This window comes from Bos indicus x Bos taurus, chromosome 24 (assembly GCF_003369695.1).
Source record: "Bos indicus x Bos taurus breed Angus x Brahman F1 hybrid chromosome 24, Bos_hybrid_MaternalHap_v2.0, whole genome shotgun sequence".
Taxonomy (NCBI): domain Eukaryota; kingdom Metazoa; phylum Chordata; class Mammalia; order Artiodactyla; family Bovidae; genus Bos; species Bos indicus x Bos taurus.
The window spans coordinates 22,071,113-22,092,974 of NC_040099.1; the positions used below are offsets into that span (position 1 = coordinate 22,071,113).

At 49.8% G+C, this 21,862-nt stretch overlaps 1 protein-coding gene across 3 annotated transcripts in view; it reads right to left on the reverse strand.

Annotated features, from left to right (window-relative positions):
• Nucleotides 1-1,998: 1,998 nt before the first annotated feature.
• Nucleotides 1,999-21,862, reverse strand: part of MAPRE2 (microtubule associated protein RP/EB family member 2) — a 187,406-nt gene continuing 167,542 nt past the window's right edge. For all 3 annotated transcript variants that reach the window (XM_027526207.1, XM_027526206.1, XM_027526204.1), the window contains 3 exons: nt 21,483-21,622; nt 13,058-13,216; nt 1,999-5,025 (listed from right to left, as the gene is read on the reverse strand). In XM_027526207.1, coding sequence (XP_027382008.1) covers nt 4,951-5,025; nt 13,058-13,216; nt 21,483-21,622 — 374 coding nt within the window. In that variant the 3' untranslated portion in view covers nt 1,999-4,950. The remainder of the gene's footprint in view (nt 5,026-13,057; nt 13,217-21,482; nt 21,623-21,862) is intronic.

The following is a 21,862-nucleotide window of genomic DNA, read 5'->3' on the forward strand; positions in this document are numbered from 1 at the left end:
TTCCGTGTGAACTCTACTGATCACTGTGGGGTCCAGGTCACAGCTTGGGGGAGGGGTCTGCCCTTGAGCAGACTCGTGACCGGAAGCCTTGGCGCCATCTGAGGGTCCCCAGGGGTTCAGTGGACTTTACACTTTGCCAAATTAGGCAGTGAAGCCAGAGCTCTTCCAATGAATGGAGAATAGTCTCTTATGAGTCCCTAGTTTAGCCAGACAGGAGCTGTTAGGACATCCAGGGAGAAGGTGTTCTTACACTTGGTACTGTTTGGGGACATTGTCAGTGCTGAGAAGTTGGGTCAGTGAATATTTATTTGTAATAGCAGCCTCAACAGTCATGGTGGCTCTGTTCTAGCCCTTCAGAGGAAGAATGAGAAAGGCCAGATGTGAAGGTCTGTCTAATTTTAGAGAACCAGCATCTTGTAACTTGAACTTAGTGGAGTGCATTAACTCTTTTCCCTTCCCTCTGGACTCATGGGCTTACCCATCATACCAAGTAGGAACACCTCAAATTTTTATCCATGATCTCAGATTTAATAAAATGGAGCAAATGTGTTATCTCACCACTTTTGAACTGTTTAGGGACTTCCTTGGTGGCTCAGATGGTAAAGAATCCTGCCTGCAATGGGGGAGACCTGGGTTTGATCCCTGGGTTGGGAAGATCCCCTGGAGAAGGGAAAGGCTACCCACTCCAGTATTCTGGCCTGGAGAATTCCATGGACTGTATAGTCCATGGGGTCGCAGAGCTGGACACGACTGAGTGACTTTCACTTTCACTTTTCACACATGCTCTAAACATGTGCTTGACTCTGTGGGTAAAGAAGCCTCCTGCAAGGCAGGAGACATAGGTTCAATTCCTGGGGTCCGGAAGATCCCTTGGAGGAGGAAATGGCAACCCACTCCAGTATTCTTGCCTGGAGAATCCCATGGACAGAGGAGCCTGGCAGGTTACTTGTCCATAGCATTAGACACAACTGAGTGACTGAACACAAACAAACAAACCCATTTCCCAACCCAGGTAACTATGGCTCAGACTTCCATCACGGAAGTACCCTGTGGAGTAATGTGTGATTGGAAAGCAGCGGTGATGGCCCTGTGCTTTTCCTGCTTCAAGGACCTAAAGGCAAATGAATGGGAAAGAGTTGCCAAGGGCAGTACAGACACAAAACTGGCCTCTAGGTGGTGCTTGAAAGCAGGTTCAGGCAGGCTGGCATCCTTTGGGATGAACTCCAGTAATCTGCAGGCTCCTAGGCAAAGTCTTCTACAGACTGTCAGCTGTTCTGCAGGGTGTCCAGGGGGGCACAAGGCCAGTGTGAATACATTTCTTCAGTCATTCCTGCAAGGTGTGTATTCCATTTATGTCTGTCAGTTATCACTGTTAAAGTCAGCAAACTGGAGGAAATACACTTAATCAAATAGCTTTTGCCAATCGCAGGTCATTTTACCACAAAGCTTTACTTCAAAACATCTACCTGCTTTTGCCCAACCCCTGAGTTGTCCAGATGGGAGCGAAGACTTTGTTGGCTTGCAAGTGGAATGTTTCCTAAAAGGGGATTCTTAGTGAAAGTCGCTCAGTCGTGTCCGACTCTTTGCGACCCCGTGGATTGCAGCCTTCCAGGCTCCTCTCTCCATGGGGATTCTCCAGGCAAGCAAACTGGAGTGGGTTGCCGTGCTCTCCTCCAGGGGATCTTCCCAACCCAGGGATTGAACCCAGGTCTCCCACATTGCAGGCAGATTCTTTACCATCTGAGCCACCAGAAAAGCCTGTTTTTTTTTTTTTAAATTGTAGAATTTTAAAACAGTGGTATAGCTGCTACATTTGATTTAAATATTAACCTGTAATTCCTGCTAAAACATTTGCCATCAATAAAAACAAGCTACCCCCCTCCCTATGTAAACCATGTGGACCTTGTATGAAATTTATGTAAAGAACCTATTAGTATAAACATGCTCACTCAAAAGGAAACCTGTAGAATAAAAATTTAAGACTCTATGGAACCAGGCTGATTTTAACATATACTTTTTTTTATTAAATATGTAAAAAGATAAACGCAAGTCAAGTTATTCACATATTCAGAGACAAAAAACTATTCTACCATGCGACAATAGATGGGTAATGTAAAATGAATGTGATACATCTGAATAAGACCTTTTCATCTATTATGTCATTACTTATCTATATTTATAATTAACAATACATTTGTTTACATTCCTTTCAGTTTACATTTAATATATAACAAAAGCTTTATGGTGTACTATTTAGTAAAAGTAATCTGAATGCATATTAAACCTTAACGGAATAATGGAAATACTCACCAGGGAAGGGAGGAGTTCCTGGTTCCCTTCTGGAGTTTACTTCTCTCGGGGTGTGTCTTTTGTCTTTTTTCTGCTTTTCTGCTGTTTTCTCTTTACTCCCTGCTTCAATCACTTCCTACCTGATATGAGCAGTGGACATACTAGAATCAGCTGTGGCGGGTGTGAAGGGGACCCTAAGACCCAAGTCCAGCAGATGCTTCTCAGCCCAGCATGAGGATGTGTGACGAGGGCGGGGGACATGGAGGAAAGCCCACGCTGGCTGCTGAGATGAATGATGGGGCACAGTCATCAGGGAGAAAGGAGCAGTCCTGGGAAATGAGAGGTGAGCTGCACTAGAGGCTGGGGTGCAGCCAGAGAGGACTGAGAAAGTTAGCTGTCAAAGATACCCCGAGGCACCAGAGATGTCCCGTGCGGCGGAAGATGCCCCAGATGGAGACAGAAAGGGGAGTATATAGCTCCTTTCTAAATAAACAAAGAGTCCGCCCCAAGACACCAGGAAGGAAGCGGGAATAGGATGACTGGCGAAAGTTATCTTTGCCAGGTGTCTGGCCAGTATGTTAATAGCCAAGAAAGTCAGGGATCTAGGGAGGAACAGAGTGGCTGAGGGTCACTGGCGAGGCTTAAGCACACTACCCAGTAATCACCCTCATGATGGGAGCGTGGGTCCTGCCCTACCTGGCACCGGGTGTTACTGATGTGTCCAGGGCAAGCAAAAAAACTGCCCGGGAACCACTGAAGTGTCACCTGCACGGAACTACTTATTGTGCCTCTTCACCAGAGCTGTCTGAAAAGAAGGAAACTCAGTGAGTGTGACAGGCTTGGGAGGGGACATGCCGGGAAGCACAAAGCTGCGTATAGCACGACCACGCCCTGCGACCAGGTGTGGGAGGATGTCACTGCAGAGAACCAGGCCGGATTCCAGCCTGAGAGAATCGGGCTGTCGCCGAGGTGCAGAGCAAGCAGGAGAGAGAAGAAAGGGAGACCAAGCCCCACAGAACAGCTGTCCACTTCTGCAGTGTCCGCAACAACCTCAAAAATACAAGCAATCCTTTTCACGTGTAACTCGATAAATACCACTCTGCCGCCAAAGATCTGAGAAGACTCCTTTTGGTGGAAAGCTTCAAAGCTAGAATTTAGAATTCATATTTCATCAGTTAATAAAGAAATGTCAAAGCTTTATGAGACATAATTCAGAAATTTATTTGAAGCTTTTTCAATTAAGAGGAAAGGGGGGGGCACACTTGTTTGTGTTTTGTTGCACCTGCTAAGTCAAATAACAAGTGAAAGAAAACCTAAAGTTAGAAACCAAGTGAAGTGAATGATCCAGGGAGGGAAACCATCTTTCAAAGGGGCGGTGGGGGGGTGGGGGGAGAAAAAGATTTGGAAAGATACTAAGAAAATGTGCAAATATTAGTTTAAAAAAAATAAGGAATGCTTTTAATTCATTCATGTTTCCTCTATTTATGAATTGCCACGGTTTAGCGAAGGTCAATGACAAGGAGGGCCATCGTACTGAAGAGGGGGAATTCCTTATTCCAGAAGGCATTGGGAGTCAGATTTTTCTGTGCTGTCTTTCCAGTGTCAACACCAGACTTCAGAAGCAGGGTTCTCCCTTGGGCTTACACTCCTATCCTAAGGTCGTCACTGCAGGCCTTCCAGCAATTGTGTGGCACGCCCAGGGCTGCACACCCTGAAGTCATTCTTTAGGATCCCTAGCGTGGATGACAGGGCTGGGGCTAAAACCCACATGAAGAGACAGGAAGGACCTGTGCCTGTGCAGACCCCCTCTGACTGCAGACCCCCGATGACAGCTTTTGGGGAGAGTGGCTGCCCACCAAAGAGGACCCTGAGAAAGAAAACAGCATGAGAACCTGGGTGGGGGCAGGGGGTAGGGGCACGCAGTAGGAGGGCCACGTCGCGATGGTGTTCTCCTTGAGTGAATGTCTTCCAAAACAACATATTGTGTGGCTGTCTAACATGCTGATGGATGAACACTGCTAGGCCCTGAAGTCCTAGTTTTGATTCCTTTTTTCTTCCCTTTCATTTGTGAGTGGAGGGAGAAACTGACTCTGTGTTTTTCCCCATGAAACAAGTCACTGTCATATGGCTTTCATATCAAGTTATCTGTTTCCCTTTGTTCCAATTTATTATTTGACCAAATTTATGTTCACAGAGGTTAGACTTGCAAACATCAAAGCACCACAAATGTGTGTGACATCTAGTGACACTGGGTTGAGAAATGCCAATATAAATACCATATATCAAATTACCATTGTTTCACACCAGGATAAAAAGGGAGTGGTGGTGGTGGTGGTGGTGGTGGTGGTGGTGGTGGTAGGGTTGGGGAGAAGTTGTTCTGGAAAGAAATGCAAAGAGCAGAACCAATCTCAAGCAGCCAAGTGGGGAAGTTGAAGGTGTGTGGCCCCCGGGATGTCTCGGGGAGGCCGCCCATGGCCGCTGCTAGTGTGTCTTGGCAAAGGAAATGGGAACCGAGGGCAGTGCTGGCGTGGGCGCTGGCGCGATGATGTAACAGCAGACTGGGAACAACTGGTTTCTGATGAGCTTGAGGCCACACGTGTTCCAATTCTCCGGAAGAGAAGTTCCCACCAAAACGGAAGTGTGGAGAGCTGCCGGGACGGTTCAGTACTCTTCCTGCTGCTGGGGCTGCGGTTCGTGGACTTGCTCCTCTGCTTCCGGCTCCTCCGGGTGGCCCTCCTGCGGGGGAGGGGAGAGGGGCCAGGGGGAGGTTTCAACTGATGGAGCTGACGGCCGCCGGCGGGCCGCCGTGACTGCGCCGCACGGCGTCTCCATGGAGCGAGTCACGCGGAGCCTCCCTGCTCCCAGGAGCCAAGGCACACAGAGGGACGCCTTCCCGTCCCCCGCCCCTTCAAAAATCGGATCCTTCTAGAACACAGCCAGCAGGCTTTGTGCACCGCATTTTCCTTCTATCCACTTTGGAAGCACAGCCTCACAGAACATATGACATACTTTCCCACCCTCCGTAAGAGAGTAAACCAAAGGACCCAGGAGTGTTATGATAACCAGGGGTGAGCCTGCTGTGTCAGGGCGCTGAGCCCCAGGACCCCGAGGCTGACTGAGGGCTTCCTGTCTCCTGCCCTGCTCTGTCTTCCTCCTCACCTGGTAGCGTGTCTGCTTGAAGCAGACCCTTTGTTATAACCTGTTACTCCTCTGATGTGGAGAAGCAGCTTGTCAAGAGTGGTTAGGTAAAGAAAAGGGTGACAGCCACAGTTCCGGGCTGCTCCCGGCCAGGCGGTTTCTCCATTAAGGGAGCGCAGGAGTTGAGCTCCTTCCGGCCATATATTTTGGGTACGTGAGGCATTTTTTGCTTACTTTTGATGGTTGAGGTGTTCCTCCACTTGGTTCCAAAGGACCTATTTACTACTTGCCTTTAACCCAGGGAAATACATTGTGAATACCAACCCAGGGGAATACCAACCTTGGTCAATCACACCTGTAAATCTTTTAATTTTCTGACCTCTCAAATAATAATCAGCTCTTTGTTACTCAAACAGAGGGAGTGCTGCTGATCAACAAGGCCAACTGCTGCCTCCAGAATGCACAATGCCTTGCAATGCAGTTGGGAGCACCCGCTGGGACACAGACACACTCGTTTTCTCACACTTTGCATACTTCCTTCCTGTCTGGCCCTATTCCCTTTAGCCCAGGACATCTCTCTCAAGATCCAACTCAAATACAGCAGGATCATGTCTACAGACCCCAGAGGCAGGCTTCTCTTTCCTTCTTCCTGCAACGGTTTGCTTATTTTGCCTTGGCTGTAAAACTTTGATTTGTAATCTTACTTGTCTTAGCCTTGTGGATCCTGAGGCTCCAGAAGTTGGGACAGGGCCTCATCCATTTGTGTCAGACCGCACATGTGTGTACAACTCTTGTGCACATGTGTCAGGAGGAGGACATCAGACAGGGTGCCACAACAGATGACCCAGACTATCAGCCGAGGTCACGTGCCACTTATCTTCTGAGAGGCAGCATTAATGTCAAGGTTATAAGCATGGACCTGGAGTTCATAGCCCAGATCCATTATTTACAAGCTGAGTGACTTTGGGTGACTTAACTGCTGGGTGCCTTGGTTTTCTCCTCTGTAAAATGGGCAACAGACCAAAAGTGCCCATTGAATAGAGTTTTCAGTGGGTGTCATTGATCAGTGAATCAACGGAGTCACTGAATTCGACAGAGGGCTCTGAGTTAGCATAGCTAAAGTGCCTAGAACAGTGTTTGGCACAGAAGTGTGAGCTGTGATTTTTTTTTTCTTGAAAGGAGAAAACTCATTGGAATATATTTTAGAAGTAAAAAAGATTTTTAAAAAAGTAATCTTTTCTACAACAGGAAGAGAAAATGATGCCATACTGAAGACTTACGTTCAAATCTAGCACCATCCCCGGCTGGACTGGGGTCAAGATACACATGAAATATTCAGTCTCCCTACAACCACACCTATCATCACACTCAACTCGGCTCCACCTCTGAAGCGTGAAGACCCCAATCCTCCTCTCTGCCCACATCTGCTGTCCTTTGGGACCCCTTGCTCCTTAATCCCTTAACCGCCGTGTCCTTTGACTTCCAAGCCCTGAGCCCTCCTTTACTCCAGGCTCTGCCAGTTCCTCCCCAGGCCTGCCCCGCAGCATGCTCCTCGTGCCTCTGTACTCCCCTGCTCTGCACAGAGTTAGGGCCTCACGGACAGAGGCACCCTCCCACCCTCCTGGGAGCAGAAGAGCAACCCTGCTGGGATCAGACAGGGAGGAGGAGCCACTGGCCGCCTCCAGTCCGGGAGCAAAGAAGGGAAGTCCTGCTCCTGGGAGGTGGACCAGGGACCCCCGTGTCTGCTCTGCTGCACACTGCTCCCCACGCCTCTCTTACTGCCTTCACCCCAGAACGGGTCACTCCTCTGAGCTTTACATCCATGACTCATGCTTCCATCAGGGTGTACACTGCAGCTCTCTGGGTGTCTCTGTGTGTGTGTATCTCTGTGTGTCTGCCTCCACTGTCTGGCTACAAGGCTGACTTGCAGACTCAAGCTGACTCTACTCGACGTCTCCAGCTGGACTCGGAGCCTCTGAATCCCTCAGGGGTTAGAGATCTTGTTTGATTCATCACCCTGACTTTAAAGAGTTAGCTGCTTCCATGTCACATCACCCGGACTTCAGCTGGTTTCAAGTGTGCTTCTCTTACACAACTGTTTTTGTGAATGTTAGGCAGATGGTGGGAAGATTGCAGAAATGAGGCTCTATTTGACAGTTTACAGAAAATCCTGTCTGCTCACACCAGGACTGGGAGTCAACTGTGGGATGACAGATTTAATCCCTCAATTGTGGGATGATGGATTTAATCCCGGACTGGAAGTTGGAAGAGGTGGATTCAAGGAACCGTGGGCCTGTTACACCAGTGGCGGGCCCAGAAACCCACTCACTGGGTTAGGCCCCTCCCCAGGCCTGCTTTCCACACGTGCTGACCAAGGGGGTAGGTGTGGTGTCCTGGCCTAGGCCTCGGGTCTCCAGCTGGCCGAGGGCAGCCCCTCACTCATGGGGCGCCCCTGTGAGGTCACACAGTTCATCGGCAGGAGACTCGGACCCCAGAGCACTCTTCTTACTGATTAACACGGGTGTAAAGAACAAACGTCCTGCACTACCAAAGGATTGCTAACACCTGGGGTGCAAATGAAGGTGCCCTGAAGGCCTGGCAGGACACACCCATCACACAACACCACGGGGAGCTCCTAGCCCGCTGTGCCATGGAGGCGCTCATGCTCAAAGATGATCTTTCTCTTCTGCCCCATGCAAGAGGGAGGAACTCAAACACACAGGCGAGGAGGCAGCCAGGCGAAACCAAGGTCAAATACATGACTCAAGCACCGGGGCGCCACCTGCTTAATTAAGTCTAACATTTGGATGTCAGTCCATCACCACTTCCTAAATGATTAGCTGTCAGCGGCTGCTTTGGAGTTCCTCATTCTTTCAATGATCAACAGAAGGAGAAGCGAGCCGCAAGTCAGCGCTGGAGGGGGCTCTGGGCTACTGTGGGCGGGAGAGTGGGGGTGGCTCCCACCTTTCTAGATGGAGGCTCATCCGCTGCTCCTACACCAGCGCATCCGGCTGTTCTTTCCTCTGCTTTGTTCGTGCTGTTTCCTCTGCAGAAAAAGCACTCCCCCGTCCTGAGCTCTGCAACTGGTCACATTCCTCATCATCTTTCAACATCCAACACAAATGTCATCTTCTCTGTGAAGTCCCGGCCTGTCCCTCCAGGCTGTCTTTATGTGCGCCCCACACAAGTTTATTTATGTCTCCATCACCGCATTTATCACAGCCTGACATATTCCAGTCGGCGGTGTCCGCGTTCTCTCTCTCTCCCTCTTGCCAGGGCAGCAAGCTCTGCGAAGGCAGGGGCTGTGTCTGCCTTCTACACACCCAATGCTGCGTCCAGTGACAGAAATGCAGGCTGAATCCAAAAGACATGGGCGGAGCTGGGGAGGTAGCTTAAGCCATTCCACCCAAAGTGGCTTCCGGGACAGGACCGCAGGAAACACGCGCCTCTGTATTAGCAGGTGACCCTCTGCTGACAGAAGCACAGGGCAGCAGCTACGCAAGGACCAAGCCCAGACACCTGTGGCCCCAAGCCAAGTATTAAAGATGATGAGAATCATCAAGACAGGAATGGGACAGCAAGCTGGCCATCTGCTCTGGAAACTTCCCTGAGGTTTCTATGACTGCAAAGTGAACTGCCTCTGTTTACTTTTACACTCCAAACTCATCTGCATGTCTACATCTTCCAAACATGTTATTCTAGGATCGGCTGGACTATAAGAGTCAAAGACCAGCCAAGGTGAAATAAAGACTGAGGGAGGAGACCTCTCCGCCTGTAGTGCCGACACAGGATCCGTCCGTGGTTAACTGCCGAGCAGACCCTCGGCGCGGCCTCGGATTCCTCAGCACCTCTCCCACTTCCAGGAGGAAGGCAACCAGAAATCTCCGCCTCTCGGAGGTGCACAGAAGTCAGGCCAGCGGCGACAGGAATAAAGTGCTGGCATTTTTTTCCCAGACACCATATGCACCATGGCTGCATGTCCAGCCAGAACTGAAGTGTGTGAATGGCCTGAAAACAGGACGCACGGTCAGGGTGAAGCACAGTGCGGGGAAAGGAGGCTTCTGGAGCTTTCGGGGCGGGTGCAGTATACTGTCACATTCTAAACAAGGGCACCTGGCATATTCCAGCAGATCCTCTACAGAACACTCAGCATAGCCTGAAATATTTCTTTTGGAGCTGTCCAGACCCAGATTTGCATGAGAAGTTATCCTGGAATGAGAAAAATTAAGGCAGCAACTGCGTTTGAAGGTGCTGAGCACATTGTTCCCCAACTGACACCTTTCCTGGGCAAGGGTGGAAGCTTTTTAAAAAAAAAAAAAAATTTGTTTCTGGCTGCACTGGGACTTTGCTGCCATGTGCAGGCTCCCTAGTTGAGGTGCACAGGCTGCTTATATTGGCAACTTCTCTTGCTGTGGAGCAGGGGCTCTAGAACACAGGCTCAATAGTTGGATGCACGGGCTTAGTTGCTCTGAGACATGCGGGGTCTTCCCAGATCAGGGATCGAACCCACGTCTCCTGCATTGACAGGTGGATTTCTTTACCACTGAGCCACCAGGGAAGCCCAAGTGGATGCTTTTTAAAGGCTCACCCCCTTAATGGTAGAACCTGGATAAGCTGGGAGGCGGCCACAAAAACAGGGTTCGTTATGCTCAGGGAGGGAGGCAAACCTCGGTGGGTCTAGGGTGTCTAGGATGTTCTGTGAACCTCTAGGAAGACAAGCAGGGAGCAGAGCAGGATGACCACTCTCCTGAGCCCCTCACCGTCCACTGCTAGGAAGTATCATGTGTACACGTGTGTGCAGTAAGGAGAATCCCCTGCAGTGTCCGGGCACACAGCAGTCACCCCTATCTTTCTATATAGAAATCAAAGTTTAAAAAAAAATGGGTCCTGTCACATTTTAAACAAGGACACCTGGCATATTCCAGCTGATCCTCTATGGAACACTCAGCATAGCCTCAAGTGTTTCTTTTGGAGCTGTCCAGACCCAGAGCTGCATGAGAAGTTATCCTGGAATGAGAAAAATGACAGCAGCAACTGGGTTTGAAGGTTTTGCTCTGGTCACCCACACATGTAGTTTGTGTTGTCTATCTTCTAGATTCCCGCGGCCTGGTTACTGCCTCTAAATCTCTTCCTGGACTTCAGATGCTTCCCAGCACACACCCGGCAGCAAGGCCGCCATCTCTCTCCTCCCGACCACGTTTCTCCCTCTCTGACGACACCAGAACAACAAAGGTGGGTCTGGCTGCTGCCAGCCAGGAGAAAAGGGACGTTCTCGATGGATGCTGAATTAACAGGAAGCCCAGCGGCTAGAATGATACTTTTGAAGGTGCCAAACAACAAAACGAGATGATGGGCGTTGTTGGAGAAAACCCAGGGAGGACGTTGACTAATTCCTGCTTCACATACAGAACATGGGCAACTCAATACTGTCAATTAGACAAAGTCTATCCTGTGTTCCCCTACGTGGTACCGCCTTTACTCTTGTCCTTGCCCACGGCACCCAACACACTGAGAAGTGGGAACACAATCCTTAAGATTTTGGGGCTTTGAGTTAGAGAAACCTGGGTAGTGATGGAGCATATTAAGGGTGGATCACTGGACAAGTAATTTTATATCTGTGATGCAGAGGTAAGTAATAGTACTCACACGACGTAAAAGGATGTGGTGAGAAATGTATTTAGAACACGAATGTAGTATCTAGCACGCGCTAAATGTGCAATGTCAGCTATCACAACTGTTCCTATTTAAAAGGCATTCCTATTTAAAATATTCCCTGTTTAAAAGGTGGCTCAGGCTTGCAGAAGGGAGGGCATGAACTCAGAGCTCGAGTTCAAAAGCAAATTATGATGCATATTTGCTTGGGAATGTTCTTTAATCTCTCTGCCGCCTTAGTTTCTCTCATCTGTAAAATGGGTAACACCCATATCTACTTAATTCTCTGGAGAATTAAAGGAGCTGACACATGTAAAGCCCTTGGCTCTTCCCCCTCATATCCCATCCCAAGAGTCTGTGGAAAGGCCTTGCTAATAAACCCATTAGTCCCAATAACTGATGATGTGTTGAAATATTACTTCTTTGCAGGGAGGCAGGGTGTGTGTTCATTGCCTATACTCTGCAGAATGGCTTGCTGAAGCCAGACCTCAGCAAGCTGGTGCTGGTGTGTATGCTGGGGGTTGGTGGTGGTAGAAATGGTCTAACAGAAGCTGAGTGTGTAGTCATGGAGGAAGACACCCCTAAACTCTCTCCCCTGGGACAAGAGCTCCTGCCCACGGCCAGCCCTCATATCATTAGCTAGGAAGTCTGAGGCTCTGCCAACCCTTCATTTGGAGTTTGCTTGTTGGTGCTCTTACACAAGGACTCCTTCTTAGGACAAGATCTGGCTGGAGGTCAGGAGCAGAAGGCTTTTCCTCCTGTTGGCGGCGTGGTAGGAAGGTTCCATCCTGCAGGATGCCCTGCTCCCGTGAGCAGGCACCACCCTGGATGGCAGCACATGGTTCACTCTGGCTCACGGAACCACACAGACCTCATCAGGTTCTGCCTCAAACAAGCTTGTGAAGACAATAACCACAGTTCATCTAGTGCCTGATGGATGACAAAGCAGTCTATACACACAGAACGTCATGGAAACACCACTCTGGGTGGTGCAGAGACACTGGCAGAAGGACCCCTACCACCCGCCGGGCTCCCGTCGTCCACGGCACCCAGGGGGCCCAGCTCCCCTGCCGCCCACCACACTCAGGGGCCCCAGCTCTTGTACGGTCCACGGCGCCTGGGGGGCCCAGCTCCCCTGTTGTCCACACTGCCTGGGGGGCCCGGCTCCCCAGCCCCGCACAGCGCCCCCGGGGGGCCTGGCTCCCCTCCTGTCCATGCCGCCGCCCTCCAGAAGGCGAAGCCCCAGTGGGCTCCCAGTCCTGCTGGGGGGCTTCTCCCACCCTGTGCAGGCAGGCGTGGGGTGACCCGCCCTGGGCTCTGCCACTCATCCTGCCCCTTCCCCGCCTTGTTCCCAAGACTCCCGCTCCTCTGCTGCTTCATATGCCTGCTTCCCATCCCCGGACGGAGCCACCACCTGGGTTCCCCCCTCAGCACATTCACTCATGGGGAGCAACCCCAGGCCTCCCCGCGAAGGAGGCCATCCGGGAGTATCTGCCCACAGAAAGCTGTCCCACGACGCTACTCTGTGCTGGCGATGGGTAACCAAGACAACCAGCCAGGAAGGCAGAACCAGACAGCCGTGGGGCTGACGGGGACGGGAAGAGCATCGTCTACATTACTGTTTCCTTTCACCACGCCCTGCTCCATCATGAAGAAAGAAGAATCTCTACACACACTCTTACTGCTCATTTGCTCCGGGAGCTGGAAACCACTTGAGGCTGCGCAAACCTGTTTCTCTCAACCCAAGGCCCCGCCCCCCACGACTGGGGACGTCCACTCCTCTCTTCCGGGATTTAGGAATGCAAGTCCCCTCGGCAGGGTCAGCGGGTGAGGCTCGTGCTGAACCCTCTGGGAACATTGCGTGCCACGGCCGAGCTCACTGAGCCCCCGGGGTAGTCTCTGAAGGTACAGCCATCACTGTGCCGTGACCAAGAGCATCACTCTAGACCATGAGCATCCGTGCTCTGCTCACACTCACGTGTTCATCCGAAGCGTAGAGGACGTCCATTAGTCGCTGCACGAGGTCGTCGTTTTCCTGCCCATGTTCCTGGCACAGGAGCTCAATCTCTCTCAACTTTCCGAAGTAGAAATCCCTTTCTTTTTCCACGCCTTCGAGGGCAAGTTTTAACGAATGTACCTGGCGAGGGTGGGGAAGGTGGAAAAGAAAACCCTCAAAAAATACAGCATTAAGAAATAAGTGACCAAACATGCCTGCGTATAAGGATGCGAAACGTGAAAAGACAGATGTGCAAAAATGACAGATGTGCAACAGTAACAGATGGGCAAGTCCGGGGAGAGAGACAAAGGCTGCTTTTGGAGCCTGAGCCTGGGGCCGGGACCCAACTGCAGCAGCACGTCAGTCACTCCTGTCAGCTGAACGTTTATGATAATGTCAGGCCTGGGGATCCTTCGTCAGGAGACAGTTCCACTTGGGCTCCAAGTCAGCTTTCCTTTCCCACTGACATGGGCTGGGGCACACCATCCCCCCCAACTCGTTGGTCCTCTACAGGGAGGGGGATTAGAGGGCATGGGGAGGGGGTAGCATCAGGGAGCGGCTGTGGCCCCTCCTTTCTTTCTTCATGTCACTTGCATGGAGAGCTGCCCTCAGCTTTGGAGCCCCAGCTCCTGACCCAAACTGGACAAGTGCGTCTGCGGGGAGCCAGGGGCTCGGCTGCACAGGGAAAACCGGGTCAGGCCAGCAGCAGGCTGAGTGGAGCTGCCTCCGCTCCTCTAGGGCTCGCTTTGAGCTCATCACAGGAAAGGTGATAGTGTGGAAGCCCCATTCTCTCAGCAGAATAGTCCCCATTTCCTTTTTTCTCCCTTGGTGCTGGTTCAGGGGCCTCCCAGCTTCTCACACTGGTAAAGGGAAGGGGGCAAGTTATGAGGCTGAGTCCGCCAGAGCCATCACCTGGGCTAAGAAACCTGGAAGGGCGTGCAGACAGACCTGGTCTCAAATTCCAGGCTGCAGGGCCAGCAACCCCACACAGGCCCAAACCATCACCCCTTCCTATTCTCGGAGAAGCCCTCAATTTTTTTTAAGCCCTTTGAGCAGTTATACATTTAAGCAAAGAACATCTGTAGAAGTAAACTAGGTCTTTCACGGTCCTCCTCAGGTGTAACCTCTCTCTCAGTATATGAAAAATCACCCTTAACAGGTTTCCAAAGATAATATTTGGAGTGGAAATCTCTCTGTTTCTAGTAATGCCAGGCCTTTGCACATGCTATTTAGCTGTCTGGAGTTACTGATTCATTGAAACAGACACTCAGCACATGTAGTGGCCCTCTCCTATGCACCCGGCAAACCTGAATCCATCCAGCAAGACTCAAGGGTACAGGTCCTCCTCAGAGTTAACCCCACTGATGCCCTCAGGCAGCTGCTCACAAAGCAGAGGAGGAGGCACTTCCCTGGTGGGTCCAGTGGCTAACACTCCATGCTCCCAATGCAGGGGGCCAGAGTTCAATCCCTGGTCAGGGTACTAGATCGCAAAGGCTGCAACTAAGAGTTTAAATGCTGCAGCTAAAGATGCTGCACGCGGCAACAAACGCCCAGTGCAGCCAAATAAATAACTAACGAGAACCAAAAAGGCAATGGAGGATCACCAGCTTCTGGCTATAACTCTTCTTTCTGATAATACTGTGGCATTGTGGCTTGTGCTCAGTCGTGTCCGACTCTTTGTGACCCCATGGACTGTAGCCCGGCAGGCTCCTCTGTCCATGGACATTTGTAAAAACTGAAGACAACCCAGTTGCCTGAATTCCAGAAAAAAAAAGAAAACCCTCTTGACTCTGGCATCCTCCTCCTCAAACGTGACTACAAGTCCATCTCAAGCCTGCACTGGTGTCAGTGGATGGGTCTATGGAGTTCAGGAATCTGCTGACTGCCAGGTCCCCTTCCCCTGGACCAGGCAAGAAAGGGCTCTGGATGTCTCTACCCCATGGAAACCACAGGCTCGTCTGCCTCTTGCCTGGTGTGGTCTGTGCAGTGAATCAAGAGCTGAAGCTCTGTAGAAACACCCAGCCCAGGGCGGCCCGTGCAGCTATTCCAGGCGCATCAAGTAATATGTGCAGCTATAAACATTCCCTGGTAAAAACAACAGGAGCTAAATTACCCGGTGAAAGATCAGTTGGCAAAGGGGATGCCATTTTCACAGTCCCACTCCAATGTGTCAGAGCAGGAGCCTGAACGGTAGCGGGGCAAATGCTAGGGATGCAGCCTGGAGGAGAGTCAAGTTCTCTTCTCCCGATTCTCCACCACCCCGGTGTCCATGCACTGCAGATGTGCCCAGCCTTCCTGTCTGAGCCACTGACAGGGTCTGTGAGAGCTAACCAGGCCCACTCTCCTCGCCCCGTGGTCCCCGAGCATGGCAGGGACCCCAGCCCGCAGCCCCTGATTATTTCAGTCATGTCTTTTCCTCCCCTGATTCATCTCTATCATTGACACCGTCTGGCACAGTGGTGCTTTCAGAGCATCATGGGAGACTGCCCGCGTCAAGGCACAAGACCAAGTACGTGAGAATTCTTAAAGTCCATGACACTTGTCACCTTTTCTATTACCACTGCTATTCGCTCTTTGGCTTGGGCACTGTCACTCGGCCCTTCCTTGTCTTCCTGTCTCAGTTCCAACACAGTGATGCCTGTGTGAGGCTCCCCACCAGCTTCAGGGGGGCACCTTGTAGGCTCTAGGGACAGAAAATGGAGGGAGCACTAACACAGCCTTGGAAGTACAGCTGAAGGAGGTGCTCAGTAAGCAGTTGGTGAATGAAGGCTCACAAGGTAGGAGGTATCCAACCTTCCCACCCGGGGATAGACGGAGGTACAGGGACAGACGGAGGTATGGGCACAATGCTCCTCCATGTGTGGGCACTGGGGGCAGCCCGGGGGTGAGGCCTCTGAATGGAGGAATTACAGCTGGGGGAGGAAGACCACTGAAACGTACTTCTCTCTATTCTGTCTTCTTGAGAGTGGTGTTATGAATAGAAGGACAATTCAGTTTCCCTGGTGGCTCAGGGTAAAGAATCCACCTGCTAATGCAGGAAATGTGGGTTTGATCTCTGGGTCGGGAAGATCCCCTAGAGTAGGAAATGGCTACCCACTCCAGTATTCTTGCTTGGGAAATCCTATGGACAGAGGAGGCTGGTGGCTATAGACTATGGAGTTGCAAAAGAGCTAGACACGACTTAGTGACTGAGCATGCATGGTTTAGCTGAAGCACTGCAGAGAGCATGGGCCCTCAGGGCTCTGGGGCTCTGGCTGCGCTCTTGGGAGCCCAGAACCAGCCCCAGGAGAAGAAGTGGGGCTGGTAGGCGCAGGCTGTACAGCCAGAGGGGCAGGTGGGATCCAAGGTTTCCAGGCGGTTCTACTTTGGGTTAGAGGGTTGGGAACCTAGGTGTGGTAGAAGTAGATGATGATGAAGAAGCATGAAATAATAAAGCTATTAAGAGAATCTGAGTTTCTAAGGAGAAAGGTCGAACGGTTCTATGAAGACCTACAATACCTTTTAGAACTAACACCCAAAAAATATGTCCTTTTCATTATAGGGGACTGGAATGCAAAAGTAGGAAGTTAAGAAACACCTGGGGTAACAGGCAAATTTGGCCTTGGAAAACGGAATGAAGCAGGGCAAAGGCTAATAGAGTTTTGCCAAGAGAACGCACTGGTCATAGCAAACACCCTCTTCCAACAAAACAAGAGAAGACTCTACAAACGGACATCACCAGATGATCAACACTGAAATCAGACTGATTATATTCTTTGCAGCCAAAGAGGGAGAAGCTCTACACAGTCAGCAAAAACAAGACTGGGAGCTGACTGTGGCTCAGATCATGAACTCCTTATTGCCAAATTCAGACTTAAATTGAAGAAAGTAGGGAAAACCACTGGATCATTCAGGTATGACCTAAATCAAATCCCTTATGATTATACAGTGGAAGACAGAAATAGATTTAAGGGCCTAGATCTGATAGATAGAGTGCCTGATGAACTATGGACTGAGGTTCATGACAGGAGACAGGGATCAAGACCATCCCCATGGAAAAGAAATGTAAAAAAGCAAAATGGCTGTCTGGGGAGGCCTTACAAATAGCTGTGAAGAGAAGAGAAGTGAAAAGCAAAGGAGAAAAGGAAAGATATAAGCATCTGAATGCAGAGTTCCAAAGAATAGCAAGGAGAGATAAGAAAGCCTTCCTCAGCAATCAATGCAAAGAAATAGAGGAAAACAACAGAATGGGAAAGACTAGAGATCTCTTCAAGAAAATCAGAGATACCAAGGGAACATTTCATGCAAAGATGGGCTCAATAAAGGACAGAAATGGTATGGACCTAACAGAAGCAGAAGATATTAAGAAGAGGTGGCAAGAATACACAGAAGAACTGTACAAAAAAAAATCTTCACGACCCAGATAAGCACGATGGTGTGATCACTCACCTAGAGCCAGACATCCTGGAATGTGAAGTCAAGTGGGCCTTAGAAAGCATCACTACGAACAAAGCTAGTGGAGGTGATGGAATTCCAGTTGAGCTATTTCAAATCCTGAAAGATGATGCTGTGAAAGTGCTGCACTCAATATGCAAGCAAATTTGGAAAACTCAGCAGTGACCACAGGACTGGAAAAGGTCAGTTTTCATTCCAATCCCAAAGAAAGGCAATGCCAAAGAATGCTCAAACTACCGCACAATTGCACTCATCTCACATGCTAGTAAAGTCATGCTCAAAATTCTCCAAGCCAGGCTTCAGCAATATGTGAACCAAGAACTTCCTGATGTTCAAGCTGGTTTTAGAAAAGGCAGAGAAAGCAGAGATCAAATTGCCAACATCTGCTGGATCATGGAAAAAGCAAGAGAGTTCTAGAAAAACATCTATTTCTGCTTTATTGACTATGTCAAAGCCTTTGACTGTGTGGATCACAATAAACTGTGGAAAATTCTGAAAGAGATGGGAATACCAGACCACCTGACCTGCCTCTTGAGAAACCTATATGCAGGTCAGGAAGCCACAGTTAGAACTGGACATGGAACAACAGACTGGTTCCAAATAGAAAAAGGAGTACATCAAGGCTGTATATTGTCACCCTGCTTATTTAACTTAGATGCAGAGTACATCATGAGAAATGCTGGGCTGGAAGAAGCACAAGCTGGAATCAAGATTGCCGGGAGAAATATCAATAACCTCAGATATGCAGATGACACCACCCTTATGTCAGAAAGTGAAGAGGAACTCAAAAGCCTCTTGATGAAAGTGAAAGAGGAGAGTGAAAAAGTTGGCTTAAAGCTCAACATTCAGAAAATGAAGATCATGGCATCTGGTCCTATCACTTCATGGGAAATAGATGGGGAAACAGTGGAAACAGTGTCACACTTTATTCTTTGGGGGGCTCCAAAATCACTGCAGATGGTGACTGCAGCCATGAAATTAAAAGACGCTTACTCCTTGGAAGGAAGGTTATGACCAACCTAGATAGCATATTCAAAAGCAGAGACAGTACTTTGCCAAGAAAGGTCCATCTAGTCAAGGCTATGGTTTTTCCAGTGGTCATGTATGGATGTGAGAGTTGGACTGTGAAGAAAGCTGAGAGGTGAAGAATTGATGCTTTTGAACTGTGGTGTTGGAGAAGACTCTTGAGAGTCCCTTGGACTGCAAGGAGATCCAACCAGTCCATTCTGAAGGAGATCAGCCCTGGGATTTCTTTGGAAGGAATGATGCTAAAGCTGAAACTCCAATAGTTTGGCTACCTCATGTGAAGAGTTGACTCATTGGAAAAGACTCTGATGCTGGGAGGGACTGGGGGCAGGAGGAGAAGGGGACGACAGAGGATGAGATGGCTGGATGGCATCGCTGACTCGATGGACGTGAGTTTGAGTGAACTCTGGAAGTTGGTGATGGACAGGGAGGCCTGGTGTGCTGCGATTCATGGGGTCGCAAAGAGTTGGACACGACTGAGTGACTGAACTGAACTGAAGGAGAAAGGGGTATAAATCTAAGGTATTACAGACCCACGCCTGACCCTCTTTGGTAGAGCCTCAGGCACGTGGCCCCAGGCTAATTAGTGCTGGCCTAACCACCTCCTATCCAGGAAGAACTCATTAGGGACATGGTATAAGGGCTCAAACTGAGAATCAGCAGGTAATTCGAACTTTCCACAGTTTCAAAACCAAAGTCCTACTCACCGGATGACTTAAGGTTTTACCTTTTTCATTAAAGTGTTCAGAATTGTAAAGAAACACCCTCGTTAGGCAACTGCTGGCTGTTTAACCAGGTCCTTGTTTGCAAATATACAATTATCTCAAAAACTGTTTCCAGACTCTTGCTGGCTCATCAAGAACCAGATTAATCACCAGGACTGGCCCGGTGAGTGGCTGGGAACAGCCTGAGGACCTGGAATAAAGGTTCCAGTCCCAGCAGTGGGGGTGTGCTTGTATGCTTAATTGCTAAGTTTGTCCAACTCTTTGCGATCCCATGAAATGTAGCCCACCAGGCTTCTCTCTCCATAGGGATTCTCGAGGCTAGAATACTGGAGTGGGTAGCCTATCCTTTCTCCAGGGGCTCTTCCCAACCCAGGAATCAAACTGGGGTCTCCAGCCTTGCAGGCAGATTTTTTACCAGCTGAGCAACCAGGAAAGCCCAGGGGTCGGGGTAGCCGGGATAAAAGACTCTCCTCCCAACTCAGGGCAAGGATGGGTGTTTTCTACACTGGGTTCTGAGCTCCCAGTTGTCATATTACTTTTTTGTTTTGAAGTTTGCAATTAGAGTAAGCTTTTTTTTTTTCTTTCTTTCTTTAAATTTGAGGATATACAATACTGTGATGATTTTTCTCCTACATCAACATGAATCAGCCACAGGCATACACGTGTCCCCACACTCTCCCCACCACTTCCCTCCCAACTCCATCCCTCCAGACTATTAGAGAGCACTGGCTTTGGGTGCCCTCAGTGAGAGTTTGATGTACGTCACAACTTTTATTTATTTATTTATTTATTTTTTAAAGCCCTGGTCGGGGAACTAAGATCCCGCATGGTCTGCCTGGCTGGTAGTGGAGGGTTCTCAGCCACGATTTGAGGTCTCCGCAGGATGAATGCTGCTTGTGGGCACCGCCCCAGCAGACTTGCAGGCCCCTGACTGGGTCCCTCCATCTCTCTGAGACTCCAGATCCCCAAAGCTGCCCTCCACAACTTTTAAACTATGCATGCTGTGCTGTGCTAAAGTAGCTTCAGTCATATCCAGCTATTTGAAACGCTATGGACTGAAGCCTGCCAGGCTCCTCTGTCCATGGGATTGTCCAGGCAAGAATACTGGAGTGGGTTGCCATGCCCTCCTCCATGGGATCTTCCTGACCAAGGGAGTTAACCAGTGTCTCTCCTGCGTTGGCAGGCAGGTTTTTTACCACTAGCGCCACCTGAAAAGCCCCTTAAGCTATGTATACACTTAGGCAAAGTTAGCTATTGTTGGTTAGGAAGCATATGTAAGCTTTCATATTGAATATTTCAAAGACAGCAGAGATAGATTACTGCAATCCCAGGGATATTAGATAAAAAAGAAAAGTCCTAATTCACTGTGGCCTTTCTGATCCCCCCGCTCCTGGGTTCAGTGCTCCTGTCTACTTTCACTCCTGTGGGAAGGGCTCGGTGTTTGGCTTTTGCTGGTAGAACAGCTGGTGGTGTGTGTCTGTCTGTCTGTCTGTCTGTCTGTCGGTTCAGCGAGAGACGGGAAGTTCTCTGTCTTGCTGCCACTATACGATCAGCATCCAACACAGTGTCTGTCACATGGAACAGGCTTAACCGATAGTTGCTGAAAGAAAGGAGGAAGGGAGGGAGACCAACCCTTGATGCCTGTAACACAATCTAGACTGGCTCAAAGCGCCGTGGCCCAGCCTGGAGCTCCTAACAGCACTGAGGTGTGTGTCTGTGGGGTACGGATCGGGGGTGGTTAGCCTGCCCGCTTGCATTTACCTGAGGCCTTCTCATCTGTCCTCCTGTCTCAATGTATTTTTGTTGTTGGTAGTCGTTCAGTTGTGTCTGATTCTTTGCGACCCTATAGACTGTAGCCCGCCAGGTTCCTCTGTCCATAGGATTTCCCAAGCAAGAATACTGGAGGGGGTTGCCATTTCCTTCTCCAGGGGATCTTCCCGATCCAAGGATTGAATCCACATCCCCTGCTTGGCAGGTGGATTCTTTACCACTGAGCCACCTGGGAAGCTGTCCTCTCAATAGACAGCTGTGAGATTGGTGACTTAACATCTTTTATTGACAACGGGCCACTGATTTTATCCGCCCCACTAGTTCCTTTCATTCTGACTTGACTGAAGCCACTGGTTCCTTCCCCTCTCCTATCCCAGGCCCAGAGAGGTCTTCTCATCTCGCCCTCACACCCGTCTCTGCTGCCACAGACTGGGCAGGGGATGCTGAGTTACCTGTTCATTAAGCTGTATGACCTGCGTTTCTAAGTCTTTATCAGATCTGGATGCTGAGCCGCTGGACGAAGCCCTTTTGGCTGATGAGGGACGAGAAGGTGTGGATCCTGGTTTAGATGCTGGACTGGATTTAGCCGCACCTAAAAGTAACCAGAATAAATTATGAGCACTGGCAACATGAGAAATGCTTTTTCGGTAGACAGCAAAACTATGATAACAAAAGGAATTTACTAAAACATATAAGAGATAACTGCCGGCTACCCTTTCCCAGCACAGTGTGTGGATTAAGTTGCACTGGTTGTGTCTGACTCTGTGCGATCCTATGGACGGTAGCCCACCAGGCTCCTCTGTCCATGGGATTTTCCAGGCAAGAATACTGG